Source organism: Mesocricetus auratus, unplaced genomic scaffold (assembly GCF_017639785.1).
Source record: "Mesocricetus auratus isolate SY011 unplaced genomic scaffold, BCM_Maur_2.0 Super-Scaffold_4256, whole genome shotgun sequence".
Classification (NCBI taxonomy): domain Eukaryota; kingdom Metazoa; phylum Chordata; class Mammalia; order Rodentia; family Cricetidae; genus Mesocricetus; species Mesocricetus auratus.
Window position 1 is genome coordinate 15,454,902 of NW_024429182.1, and position 13,327 is coordinate 15,468,228.

The window sequence follows — 13,327 nt, forward strand, 5'->3', positions numbered from 1 at the left end:
CCTTTAATCCCAACACTCGGGAGGCAGAGGCAGATGGATCTCTGTGAGTTCGAGGCCAGTCTGGTCTTCAGAACAAGTTCCAGGACAGCCTCCAAAACAATACAGAGAAACCCTGTCTCATGGGTAAAAAAATGTGGTTAAAGACAGTCACTGAGCTTGAGGACCTGAGTGTAATTACCAGGACTCATATGGTGGAGAAAACTGACTCCAATAGTTTGTCTGACCACATGTGCACTATGGTGGTGCCCCCCCCCCACACAAATACTTTTTTAAAATTAAGTTTGTACTAGGCGGTGGTGGCGCACACCTCCTTTAATCCCAGTACTCAGGAGGCAGAGGCAGGTGGATCTCAGAGTTCAAGGCTACAAATCGAGTTCCAGGACAGAAGACAGAGAAACCCTGTCTTGAAAAACCCTAACAGAAATCAACCTTGTTCATTTTGTGACTGTTTGATTGCATGTATGTGTCACATTCATGCCTGGTGCCTAAGGTCAGAAGATCTGGAGCCTCTGGAACTGGAGTTATGATTATGAACCACCCACAATGTAATGTAGGTGCTAGGAATTGAAAGCCAGCCCTCTGGTTTTATAGGGGCTGGAGAGATGGCTCAGTAGTCCAGAGCACTGGCTGTTCTTCCAGAGGACCTGGGTCCAACTCCCAGCACCCACATGGTAGCTTACAAAATTAGTTGTAACTCTTTCCAGTGGATCTGAAATAGAAGCAGGCAAAATACTAATGTATACAAATGGAAAAATAAAAATTACATTTAAAAGATTTGAAGTTGTTCCTTTTCATTGTTTATCAAGACAAGGTTTCTCTGTAGTTTTGGAGCACATCCTGGAATTGGCTCTGTAGTGCTGGGCTGAGGCGGGCCCCACCACCACCCAGCCTTTTTATTCCAAGACAAGGCTTCACTGTATAACTGGCTGTCATGGTCACTCTGTAGACCAGGTTGGCCTTGAACTCCTTCTGTCCCCTGAGTGTTGGGATTAAAGGGATGGGACAGTACTGTCTGGCCTGGAACTTTCTAGGTAAACCAGGCTGAGCCTTGGACTCAGAGCTGTCTGCCTCAGCTGGGACTCAAGATCCACACTGCTACACCCAGTCCCTACTTGTTCTGCTGCATACAGAGCTATGAGACCTTACACTCACAAATAAAACTCTCAACACATTATACACCATCCAGTTTATTGCTCTGGTAAGACGCAGAGCTCTGACCATGTAGAGATCCGCACATTTTCTTCCTTGAGGAGCTGCCACAGAGCGCCAGCTTCTAACAAGTCATCAGGTATTTCATCCGTGGAGCCTGGTGTCTGTTCTCAGCAGGTCAGCCCAGTGCTCTCCTCTCCCCTCCCTCTGGCTGAGCTCTGTCACATCCCAACGACTCCGCTGGCCCACGAAGCTCTGCTCGTTTATTTATTTACCTATTTATTGAAGTGCTAGGGATCAAACTAGGGACATGAATGCTAGGCAAGCACTGTTCCCTAGATGCGCTTTCCCAGCGTGCTGAAATCACTAACAATTAGTACAGAGGACCGTCTTAAACAAGACACAATCACCCCCATGTACCAATCAAGACAAAACGATCCTGTGTTCAGATCCTCCAACCTTGCTGTTCGCAAGCCTGTCTGTCTCTACAACGTAACATTCTTTCCGTTCCTCCCCACAGGTTTCCTGTCATGTACCCACTGTAACCTACTTCACATTGAGGGCTGAGGTTTTAATTCATCATTTCCTTGTCAGGTGATTTTCAACCATGCAGGAATTAATCACACCAATTTTGTGTCGCCACTGTTACCAAGACAGAAGTAATTAAGCATTGTTCAGTTGTTGATGACGTTAAAAACAAATACAGGCATGAATTTAGTATACATATGAATTTAGTATACACAGTAGTAAGGGTCAAGTTGTTGAAAATGCTTTTCAATGTCAGAAAAGCCTGCTTAGAAATTAAAACTAAGGTGTATTGTAAACATGTAATAGTAACAATTACTAGAAACAAAATACTCAAGACAGTTACATTCACACCACAGAGAATTCTGCCTGTCATTTTACCCCCAACATAGGGTTTCTGTCTGTGTAGCCCTGGCTGTCCAGGAACCCAGAGATCCGCCTGCCTCTGCTGTGCTGGGATTAAAGGCGTGAGCCATCACCGCCCAGCTAATGCCTGTCAATTTTATAGGCTGTTATATTCCAAGAGCAGCACTTTTATCCCCAAAAGTTGGTAGATCATGCTGGTTTCTGAAAGCTTTGGATGAACACAGAGCACACTTACAAGACAAATTCCACAACCAATAACCCCACCATGGTCGGGTGCAAGTGGGGTAGAATGTGGATGTGCACTCACACGACAAGAGTTCTCCAACTCTGACCACGTGACATTCTGACATTCTGTGGAACTCATCTCTGAAAATCATAACAATCTATACGAAATCATTTAATATAAAACATACAAACTTCTCCATATGCAGACCCACAGAACAGGAAGGCAATGACGACAAGCAAACCCGTACAAAAGGAGGAACATGGAAGGACTGGAGACTGATGAGTCTCAGGACCCTCTCCTGACGGCACTGAGTCTCTGGGTCCATTGGTGGTGACGGGCCAGCCCTCCATCACCACCGTCCTCTGCTAAGATGACCACAGGTCACTCGCTGTCAAACTTGACGGAATTGACCTGCACAGAGATGGAGCCGCCCCGGTAGCTGCCCCTCTTCTTCTTCGTTTTTTCATGGCGGAAGGACTTGCCTTTGGTGAACTTCAGAACCTGATTGGCTCGCTCACCCCAGTCTCCAGCTGCACCTCGCTGGTAAATAATAAAGTTAGTGCACAGAAGACATTAACAAGCCGGGCAGTGGTGCCCCACGCCTTTAATTCCAGCACTTGGGGGGCAGAGGGATCTCAGTGAGTTCTAGGACAGGCTCCAAAGCTACACAGGGAAACCCTGGCTCAAAAAACAACAACAAAAAAAGTAAAAAGAAGACAATACTAAAGCCTCACCTTGGCATCAAAGGAATTGTCTGCTACTCGTGAATCCACCTCAATCTCCTCCTCCCTGACCCTTCGGAATGGGGAAGATGCCCTTTTATCTGCCTAGAGAATGAAGCAGGAAATGAGATTTATTTATTTTATATCTTTTATATTTATTTATTCATTCATTTATTTATTTATTTATTTTGGCTTTTCGAGACAGGGTTTCTCTGTATTGTTTTAGAGGCTGCCCTGGAACTACTCTGTAGACCAGGCTGGCCCGAAATCACAGAGATCCGCCTGCCTTTGCCTCCCGAATGCTGGGATTAAAGGCATGCGCCACCAACGCCCAGCTGGTGATTTAACAGCTCTCCTCACAGGCTGTGGTATCAGCCAGATTGTCAAGGTGGCCCCAGGGCATTCTGGTTTAAAGGCTGGGTTCTGAGAATACTATGGAACAACGTACTTTCTTCCTTTTGGGAAAAGTGTTGGGAGTCTGGAGCTTAACTTTCTTAGCTTGAGGTGTCTCTGCTTCCTCTGCTGTGTCATTCTGCTTTTGTTTCTTTCCTGAACCTACAAAACAAAAAGGCAGACTCAGAAGTCACGTGTGATGGAAATCTGCCATGCAGTCAGGAGCAGGCGTCTCCCCTGCCTGGCTCCCTCTCTGAGTACATTCCAGGGATGGAGGACAGACCCAGGGGTGGCTCTACACATACAGACCTGGCTTGGAAACTGCCCTTTTCGTCTCTTCCTCCTCCTCCTCCTCCTCTCCCTCACTTTGCTTGCCTGCTTGTCCGTTCTGAGGCGCGGGAGTGCCGTTGGCCTTGCTGGCCTGGGGTCCAGCACTGCCCTTGCCCTTGGGCTTCTCCTCCTCGGCACTGGAACTTTCAGAGGAGCTGCTGCTCTCAGCTGCTGCCTTCTTCCCAGAGGCTGCTTTGGAAGGGGCTTTGCCTCCCACTGCCTTTGTCTTAGCTGGGGGCTTAGGTGTCTTCTCCTCTTCGTCACTGCTGGAACTGTCTGAGTCGGAGCTGCTGTCTGCCGCAGCCTGAGGCGCCTTTTTGGCAGGCAGGGATGGTGCTGCTTTAGCAGACACCTTGGGCTTGGGGGTTGTCACAGTTTTCTTTGCTGTCTCCTCCTCACTGGAGCTGCTCTCCTCCTCACTGGAGCTGCTGTCAGCCTTTCTGGTCTGAGGTTTCTGGCCACTGCCTGCTGGTTGCTTAGGAGTGACAGCTGTCTTAGCCACAGATGGCTTGGGAGTGACAGCTGCCTTGCTCACAGGATTCTTGGGGGTGCTGACTGGCTTGGCAGGAGCTTCGTCCTCAGAACTGTCAGAATCTAGATTAAGAGGGGACAGAATGTATCAAACTCAGGAGAACCCTGTAACATCGACCCAAATCAATGAGCATCCCAGTGGCCCACCCGAGGGCCTGAGCAGCATTACCTGAGCTGTCTGAAGAGCTCTCTTTCTTCTTTGCTGGAGCTGGTTTGGCAGGAGCTGGTTTGGCAGGAGCTGGTTTGGCAGGAGCTGGTGTGGTGGGTGTCTTGGAGAGGACCGCTTTAGCAGGGGCTTTCTTCTCTTCTTCCTCAGAGCTCGAATCTGGGGAGGATTTGCGACATTAACATGGGTCCAGAATTGCAGGTCAACCAGGAGTGCAGTAGAAATGTAACAATGTACACCATCCCTTAGCAGGTAGAGAGTAATCCTCTTCCTTGTAGAGTCTCACTACACCCACGACTCACCAGACTCATCACTGCTGTCCTCACTGCTATCTGCAGGCTTTTTCTGCACGGCAGCTTTCTTTGGAGACTGGGTTCCCAAGGACTTCTTTGGCAAAGGAACAGAAGGCGGTGGGACTGAACTGTAGGGACCTATTTAAAAGGTAGAATAGTTTTGAAATACGCATTTGCCAGGCACGGTGGCTCATGCCTGCAATCCTGACATTTATAAGGCTAAGTCTGGGCTACAGAGGAAAAACTCAAACAACAAAATAAAACAGGTCTGGGGGTGTTGCACACTTTTAATCCCAGCACTCAGGAGACAGATTTCTTTCTTTTTTAAAGCGGTTTTCATTATTTGGACAGTGCATGCTTGTCCAAATTACAGACAGTTGAGTGCCATGTGGGTGCTGGGAACTGAACCCAGGTCCTCTGGAAGAGTAGTCAGTGCTGTTAACCACTAAGCCATCTCTCTATTTTTATAAGTTCCAGGCCAGCCTAGTCTACATAGTGAGTTCCAGGATAGGACAGTCTGATCTACATAGTAAGACCCTGTCTCGGAGCAAGCAAATAAGTAAATAGATAACAGAAAAAATAAAGTATGTACACAGGACTAAGGATGTATCTTCTTTTCAAGACAGGGTTTCTCTGTAGCTTTGGAGCCTGTCCTGAAACTACTCTGTAGACCAGGCTGGCCTTAAAGTCACAGAGATCCACCAGTCTCTGCCTCCAGAGTACTGGGACTAAACACGTGTGCCACCAACACCCAGTGAGGATGTATCTTCTAAGTACAGAACCTGCCTAGCACGCATAAACCTGCCCTGGGTTTAATCTCTAGCGCCACAAAATTAAGTACTTAAATTCTTGTATTCCCTCTATCCAGAAACGGGCTTACCCTCTACTGCAGAATGTGGGTTGGGATTCATAAGTCATTTCAAACTGTGTCACTTCTAAGGCATTGTGGAATCCCTTGCCCCCCTCCCTTTTTGATCTCTTCTGGAAGAAGTTAGTTGCTGTGCCATGAGGACTTTTCACAGATAGGTCATACAGCTTGATGGCTCATGTCTAATCACCTGGTTTTTTCTTCATGGGTTTTTTCTGCTCTTCCTCATCACTAGAAGACTCCTCACTGCTAGAACTCTTTTGAGTAGGGGTGGCAGCCACCTTCACTGGTGCCTTGGCCACAACTTGTTTTTTAGGTACAGTCTGCATCTGAGAGAAAAATTTACATTAGAGGAAAATACCTTCCAAGACAATTCTATCAGGCTGGCAGTAGTGGTGGTTTAGGACTCTGACCCCAGCACTCAGGAGGCAGAGACAGACCCTTGTGAGTTTGAGGCCAGCCAGGTCTGCGTAGCTGGTTCCAGGACAGCCAAGGCTGACACACAGAAAGCCTGACTCAGGAAAACAAACCACCAATCTACTAGGAGAGACATTCTCAGTCCCTTTACCTCATCCTGGATAGTTACAACCCTAACCTTCTTGGGGGGTGCAGTTGGCTTCTCCTCCTCTTCAGAGTCATCGCTGCTGCTGCTGCTGCTGCTGCTGCTGCTGCCTGCTTTGCCATTGGTTACTTTAGGTTGTGCTTTAGCCGGTGTACCTGAGAAACAAAGTGATATTAAGACAAATTGGTGAGCCAGGCAGTGGTGGCGCACGTCTTTAATCCCAGCACTTGGAAAGCAGAGGCAGGCGGATCTCTGTGAGTTCAAGGCTAGCCTAGTAAATAGAGTTCCAGTACAGCCAAGGCTGTACAGAGAAACTCTGTCTCGAAAAACAAAAAAAATAAACAAGCAAAAAAAGACAAAATAAGCAGACTTGAACAAATGTTCTGTTAACACAGGACTTAAGGCTAGTGAAATGGCTCATTGGATAAAGGTGCTTCTCACCAAGCTTCATGACCCGAACTTGCAGTTACATGGTAAAAGCAGAAAACCAACTCTTGCAAGTTCTCCTTCCTCTTATGCTCCAAGTGAATGCTGTGATATGTACACAGATGCACCGACATATACAATAAACCAATTACACATCACTTTCAAGTCTTTCTCTTCAACCTCTGCTAACAGGTCTTGCAAATCACAAGCCAGCTCTCATAAGGAAGAAATGACTCGTTTGTTGTGGAGTAAAAACAGCAAAGAGTTTGAGGCCGGGCTGGACCGACAGCCTCCAAAACAATACAGAGAAACCCTGTCTCGTATAAAAAAAAAAAAAAAAAAAAAGCAAAGAGCACACAGGCTGCGCTGTTGCTCAGAGATAATGAAGGACTTATCACACACAAAGCCTAGGGTTCTCCTGTGCTTGAGGGCCGAACTCCAGGCTGAGATTAGGTGTGCACCAAGCACTATGCTGAGCTAAGGAATGCCTAATAATCCCATATAATGCCTAATAATCTCTCAATCTCTCTTTCTCTCCCTTCCTCCCTCCCTCCCGCCCTTAGCACTTGGAAGCAGAGGCAGGAGGATTGAGTTCAAGGCCAGCCTGGGTCTTTAGACTTCCTTTCAATCAAAAATAACAATTAAGGGACTAGAAAAATGTCTCAGAAGAACATTTACTGCTCTTCTAGTGCCCACATCAAGCAGGTCAACAGCCTACACTATAACTCTCCCTCTACATTTGATGCCCTCTTTTGGCCTGTGGAGTCACCTGCATGCATATGGGCACGAACATGCTTGAGTATATACATACTTTTTTCTCTTTGTTTTGCAAGACAGGGCTTCTTTGTGTAACCCCGTGGCTGTCCTAGAACACTCTGTAGACCAGGCTGGCCTCAAACTCACAGAGATCCACCTGCCTTTGCCTCCCAAGCACTGGAATTAAAGGCGTGCGCCAACAAAGCCTGGTCTCACACACACACAAACACTTTTTTAAAAAACTATTTTCTTTTCTTTTTTAAGACGGCGTTTCATTACATAGCTCTGGCTGTCTTAGAACTTAAAAGTTCTGGAGCTGGAGAGATGGCTCAGAAGTTAAGAGTACTGACTGCTCTTTCAGAGGTCCTGAGTTCAATTCCCAGCAACCACATGGTGACTCACGACCATCTACAATGAGATCTTGTGTCTTCTTCTGGCATTCAGGCATACAAACACTATATACATAATAAATAAATAAAATCTAAAAAAAAAAATAACTTAAAAGTTCTGCCTCTACCTCCCAAGTACAGAAATTAAAGTCGTGCTCTACTACACCAGGCTAAAAGATTTTTTAGTGAATCTTTGCCCCTAGGCATGATGACTATATATGTAATTCTAGCCATCAAGAGAGGCTAGACCAATCAATTCAACCACTGCTTGAATTGCTTAACAGAAAATTTTTAAAAAGTTTTTTTTTTTTCGAGACAGGGTTTCTCTGTGGCTTTGGAGGCTGTCCTGGAACTTGCTCTTGTAGACCAGGCTGGCCTCGAACTCACAGAGATCCGCCTGCCTTTGCCTCCCAAGTGCTGGGATTAAAGGCGTGTGCCACCAACGCCTGGCAAAAAGTTTTTCTTGCCTAGTGGTAGTGACGCATGCCTTTAATCCCAGAGCCTGGGAGGTACAGGCCAGCCTGGGCTACAAAGTTCAGGACAACCAGGACTGTTACAGAGAAATCCTGTCCAAAACAACGAACTACAAAAGTTTCCCTTGCTATTTTTTGGGGGGGGTGGGGATGGGGGGTTTCGAGACAGGGTTTCTCTGTGGCTTTGGAACCTGTCCTGGAACTAGCTCTTATAGACCAGGCTGGTCTGGAACTCAGAGATCCACCTGCCTCTACCTGCTGGGATTAAAGGCGTGCAACCACCACCCGGCTATAAAAATTTACTGTATAATGTTTTTGGTTTCTTTCTCATTCTATGGATGGCCCAGAACTTGGTAAGTTAACTGGCCTTGAAGTTACAGCAACCCTACCTTGCCTGCATGGATTACAGGTGTACATGGCTGAGGACTATACTCAGGGCATCACATACTGGAGGCAAGTACTCTACCTCAGTCTTGCTAATCTCCAGCCTTCTATCTCCCCCTAAAATTCTGAGACAAGGTCTCAGTAAACTTTTTTTTTTTAAACGAGACAGGGTTTCTCTGTATTGTTTCGGAGGCTGTTGGTCCAGCCTAGCCTCGAATTCACAGAGATCCGCCTGCCTCTGCCTCCTGAGTGCTGGTATTAAAGGCGTGCACCACCACTGCCCGGCGGTCTAGGTAAACTTTGGAGCATGTCTTACGCTTCCAATCCCCCTGCTTCACTTTTCTGGGTAGGTGAGATTATAGACCTTGACAGCCATGGCTGGGTAAAGAGAAGTGATGGACACCTGTAATTCAGCAACCATACATTTTATACTGGTCCCAGCCAACCCCACACCGACCTCCCACCCCCGACAGAAGTACCTGGCTTAGCTGCGGCTTTAGGTTGAGCTTTGGCTGCCGTGGCTGTCTTTAGCTTCGGGGTCTGTGGTGCTTCATCTTCTGAGCTTGAGTCAGACTCGGATTCAGAGCTCTTGGCTTTCTTAGGAGGAGCTTTGACTGCCTTGGCTTGGGGCTTAACTGCCTTTTGCTAAAACAGACGGGGGTAAATTGCCTTAATTTCAACATGCAGGAGGCCAAGACAGGTGGGTCTCTGAGTTCAAGGACAACCTGAGCAACACAGAAAGTTCCAGGATCGCCAGGGATACACAGAGACCCCATCGCAAACAAAAACCCACAAAACAAATCAGACATGAGGACAATCAGCAATGGCTCCTAGGCATGCAAAGGGCACCCAAGATGCCTACTGAAACGGCAAGAAAAAAAGTAAGCCATGCAGGCGGTGGTGGGCACGCCTTTAATCCCAGCACTCGGAAGGGGATCTATGAGTTCGAGACCAGCCTGGTCTACAAGAGCTACAAGGCCAGCCTCCAAAGCCACAGAGAAACCCTCCCTTGGGATCCCCCACAAAAAAAAAAAAAAACCCTGTATTTTCAGGGCCTACACATACCCCTGAAGAACACATGGCCCCAAGGAGGTGATTTCTGTCTATTTGGATCCCATAATTCTGGACCTCAGCTTTATCATCTCCTTCAAAAATCCCAGAATTTATCCCACACCGAACAGTTTCCATCACCAACCATAAGCCAGATGTCCAGTTTAGGTTTCATTTCCAAGTTCTTTAGCAGCCCTCTTTACAACCAAAGCTGCAAACCTGGACAGGCTTTTTCTTTTTGTTGTCCTCTTCCTCCTCCTCCTCATCACTGGATTCTTCGCTGCTGCTGCTCTCTGACGCTTTGGCTACTGCCTTCCCAGCATGCTGAGGCAAACTGGTTCGCTTGACAGGCACAGCTTAATAGAAGGATAGAGACCCACAAGGATCACCATACTGTCCAGGCAGGAGTCAGACGCTCTTCCCGAAGCACTGCACCCCCCCCACTGACCCCACCCCTGGCTCTGCCTTACCAGCCTTCTTCGCTGGAAGTCCTTGGGCTTTTTCCTCTTCCTCACTGCTGTCCTCGCTGCTGTCACTGGAGGAAGTCTCCTTCTTTGCCTTCTTGGTCACTGGTCCATTTGACTGTAATTTCCGCTTTGGGGCTTTGGTGGACCTGCTGATGTAGGTTAGGCTGACTTCTGAGGGATGGGAACCTTCTCAAACCAAGGAAGACAGCCCAGCCCACCTAGGGGGAGAAAATAGCCCACGTATAACAAGGAAAGCTTACTTGAGCCAGAAGCTATAGATGTCCAAGAGGGAAGAGGCATTGGCATCCTGCTGTGTCTGCAAGAAAAGAGGCTGAGTTAAAGAAATGTTACGATTCTCTAGGTCAGATTCTGTTACTCTTTCATCAAATATAATCTGTCCGCAAACAACTGTCCCAGAACCTACAAGGCAGAGGTAGGGAGATCTGTCTAAACATGGAGTTATACAACAGTCAGGGCTACGTAGAAGGCCCTGTCTCAAAAGAGAAAAGAGTTATCTGTTACTTACCTACTCAATTTGAAATGGATGTTAGATCTTCATAAGAGTTTTTCTACTTACATAAATTAGGAGAAAAATATTCTACTTACATATTGCCTAGCTTTGAGTATAAAAAAAATGGGCTACCTCTGATACTGTTTGGCTATTCCTAAGCCTTTCCATATTTTTCAAAGCCTTAGAAAGACTTCAGCAATTAAAATATCGACAAAGAATATTAATTGAGGGGCTAGAGAGATGGCTAAGTGATTAAGAGAACATATTACTCTTCCAGAGGACCTAAGCTAATTTCCCAGCACCCACCAGGAGACTCACAATCACATGTCAACTCCAGATACAGGGTTTCTGACAACTCTGGCCTCTGCAGGCACCTGCACTAATGTCTACTATTGCAGGCTTAATAAATTGACTTTTTAAAAGGTACTAGGTGTAGTGGCACATGCCTTTAATCCCAGCACTCAGGAGGCAGAGGAGTCTGATGTCCCTAAATTGAAAGTACTTGGGAAGCACAAACAGATGGTATGAGTTCGAGAACAGCCTGGTCTACAGAGTTCCAGAGTAGCCAGGTTACAGAGAAACCACTGTCTTTAAAAAATAAAAAAATAAGCCGGGCGTTGGTGGCACACGCCTTTAATCCCAGCACTCGGGAGGCAGAGGCAGGCGGATCTCTGTGAGTTCGAGGCCAGCCTGGTCTACAGAGCGGGTTCCAGGACAGCCTCCAAAGCCACAGGGAAACCCTGTCTCGAAAAAACAAAAAACAAAACAACAACAACAAAAAAATAATAATAATAAAAAAAAGACGAAGGGCGGTGGTGGCCCACGCCTTTGATCCCAGCAATCCGGAGGCAGAGGCAGGTGGATCTCTGTGAGTTCGAGGCCAGCATGGTCTACAGAGAGAGTGCCAGGACAGCCTCCAAAACTACACAGAGAAACCCAGTCTCGAAAAACAAGAAAAGACAAATTTATGTAAATTAAATGATATCCTGGTATGGTCAGGGATATTAATGCATACCTGTATCTCTGCATTAGGAAGATGAGCAAGAGGAACAGAAGTTCAAAGCCATCCGCTACTACACAAGGGATACATAAAGACCCTGTCTCAAACAAAAGACGGCTGCCGGGGTCACACATGTAGAAACTCGCAGAGCCTGGTCAAAGCCTATGCTTGTTTTATTTCAGTACCTAGAGCCCCAGGCTCAGTGAAAATTGGCAGGGCTGGATGCTCGCTCCTCCTACAGTATACCGAAAGCAACCTTCCTCTACACTCATTCATTTTTTTCTTTGGTAAAAATAAATAAAACCCTAGCCTTCATTGCTGAACAATTTATCTTCAGAGTCTCAGGCTAAATTGCGACCAAGGGTAAGGCTTACAAAAAAGTACACCAGATTAATCAGGCACCGCCAATCCAAAACTACCTGTGGGATCTAGCTCATCTTACGTTGTCAGCCACATGACCCGGGCCACGCGGGACCCACGCCTGCCGCCGCTGCAAAAGTCAGCAAGTAAAAGCACTAAGACTCACTAGTCAGACATGATCGGGCCTCAAGCTTGCACAGGTAGCCAGAAAGGCCTCGCGGACACTGAGTTGACAGACCCCAGACCTTTCCTCCTTGACTTCTAAGTACGTCAAGGCCTAGGCTCTTGGAGAGCCGACCCACCCCGGTCCGCGGACCAAACCCACGACTCACAGCGCCTGTCGCTTTTGCAAATTTACTGGCCACCTCCGAGAGTTGGTTATCACGCAGAAAACCGAGCACGAGGGGATAAAGGTCGCTTGGAACCACGCGGCGCAAGCCGGTATCCGCCATACTCCCGGTAAAACGCGTCCCTACCGTCGCGCACGCTGCACGACTTATGAACTCCGAAGCACGGATCAGGGCAGGGGGCGGGTTCAGTGTCGTCATCACGTCGCGCGGCGCGTAGCGGAAGCGTGGGGCTCCGCCTCGGAGGCAGGATGCAGGTGACGTCCATAAACTCCTTCCGGTCTCACGTGCTTTGCCATCCTGCTAAGGGCGGAGCCCAAGGGCCACCCATTGCCAAGGCGGAGCTTTTGCGTCAGAGATCACGCGCCTGTCTTTGGCGGGAAAAGTTGCGATTTCCCGCGCGTTATCTTTACGGGATTTTTTTTTTAACCGTAGTTTTCCCGTCCCCGGCTGATAGTCAGACCCCACAACAATGAATGTACTGCAGCACTCCAGTCTCTTTCACTAGATGTCGCCTACTGCTCACATTTCCACTGACTATGGCTTCTCTCCCATTCTTCCACCTTCGCTCCCAGTGATACCACCCAGCCCCAGGCTCAAATCATAAGAGAATCCTTAAAAGTTGCTTATTGTGGTTGATAATGGTGTTAGTTCCCCAAACTGCCTTTCAATCATACTTAGGTTACAAGACAATTACACCTCCCCTAGGAGAAAGGGATCATGTATAAAACTTGAATCAAACAGCAATACACTATTAGTGCTAAAAATAACTCTCCCTAAATCAGAGTCACACTGAATTGTCACAGCTCTAGTGTCAGGCGTTTCTTTTGTTGTTGTTGTTATATTAGTCATCCCTCAGGAAGTAATACAGATCCACTTCCTGTGGACACCCTTCCTTTACTTCCCTCAAAACAGGCATGCCTTTCTCTTAAAGAGAACTGTTATCTCCCTCTTTCCCAGACATGGTTCTATCCATATATAAGCATTTTAAAAAATCCACCAGGCAAGGTCACACCCACCTTTAATCCCAGCA

The 13,327-nt window shown here is 47.2% G+C and overlaps 1 protein-coding gene across 3 annotated transcripts; it reads right to left on the reverse strand.

Annotated features, from left to right (window-relative positions):
* Positions 1–1,171: 1,171 nt before the first annotated feature.
* Positions 1,172–12,476, reverse strand: Nolc1 (nucleolar and coiled-body phosphoprotein 1). Of its 3 annotated transcripts, none has more exons than XM_040743698.1 (13): positions 12,280–12,476; positions 10,337–10,392; positions 10,080–10,225; positions 9,829–9,965; positions 9,039–9,204; positions 6,165–6,286; positions 5,760–5,898; positions 4,711–4,839; positions 4,412–4,567; positions 3,757–4,305; positions 3,437–3,543; positions 3,001–3,093; positions 1,172–2,806 (listed from the first exon to the last, which is right to left on the reverse strand). In XM_040743698.1, the coding sequence occupies exons 1-13, from the start codon at positions 12,397–12,399 to the stop codon at positions 2,648–2,650; spliced, it is 2,079 nt and encodes a 692-aa protein (XP_040599632.1). In that variant the 5' UTR covers positions 12,400–12,476; the 3' UTR covers positions 1,172–2,647. The 3 variants fall into 3 exon arrangements, with proteins under 3 accessions (XP_040599632.1, XP_040599625.1, XP_040599627.1); XM_040743691.1 differs by having other exon boundaries at positions 3,691–4,305; XM_040743693.1 differs by having other exon boundaries at positions 3,691–4,305; positions 10,080–10,222; positions 12,280–12,475.
* Between the last annotated feature and the right edge of the window lie 851 nt (positions 12,477–13,327).

What these genes read in the sequence shown, in the direction of transcription:
- Nolc1 (XM_040743691.1), bottom strand. Translation starts at nt 12,399, where the DNA reads ATGGCGGATACCGGCTTGCGCCGCGTGGTTCCAAGCGACCTTTATCCC. An exon ending in CAACTGCACCCCCCAAGAAG is followed by an intron (nt 5,899 to 6,164) that starts GTTAGGGTTGTA and finishes TTTTTCTCTCAG; the next exon opens with ATGCAGACTGTACCTAAAAA. An exon ending in GGACAGCAGTGATGAGTCTG is followed by an intron (nt 4,568 to 4,710) that starts GTGAGTCGTGGG and finishes AATCCTCCCCAG; the next exon opens with ATTCGAGCTCTGAGGAAGAA.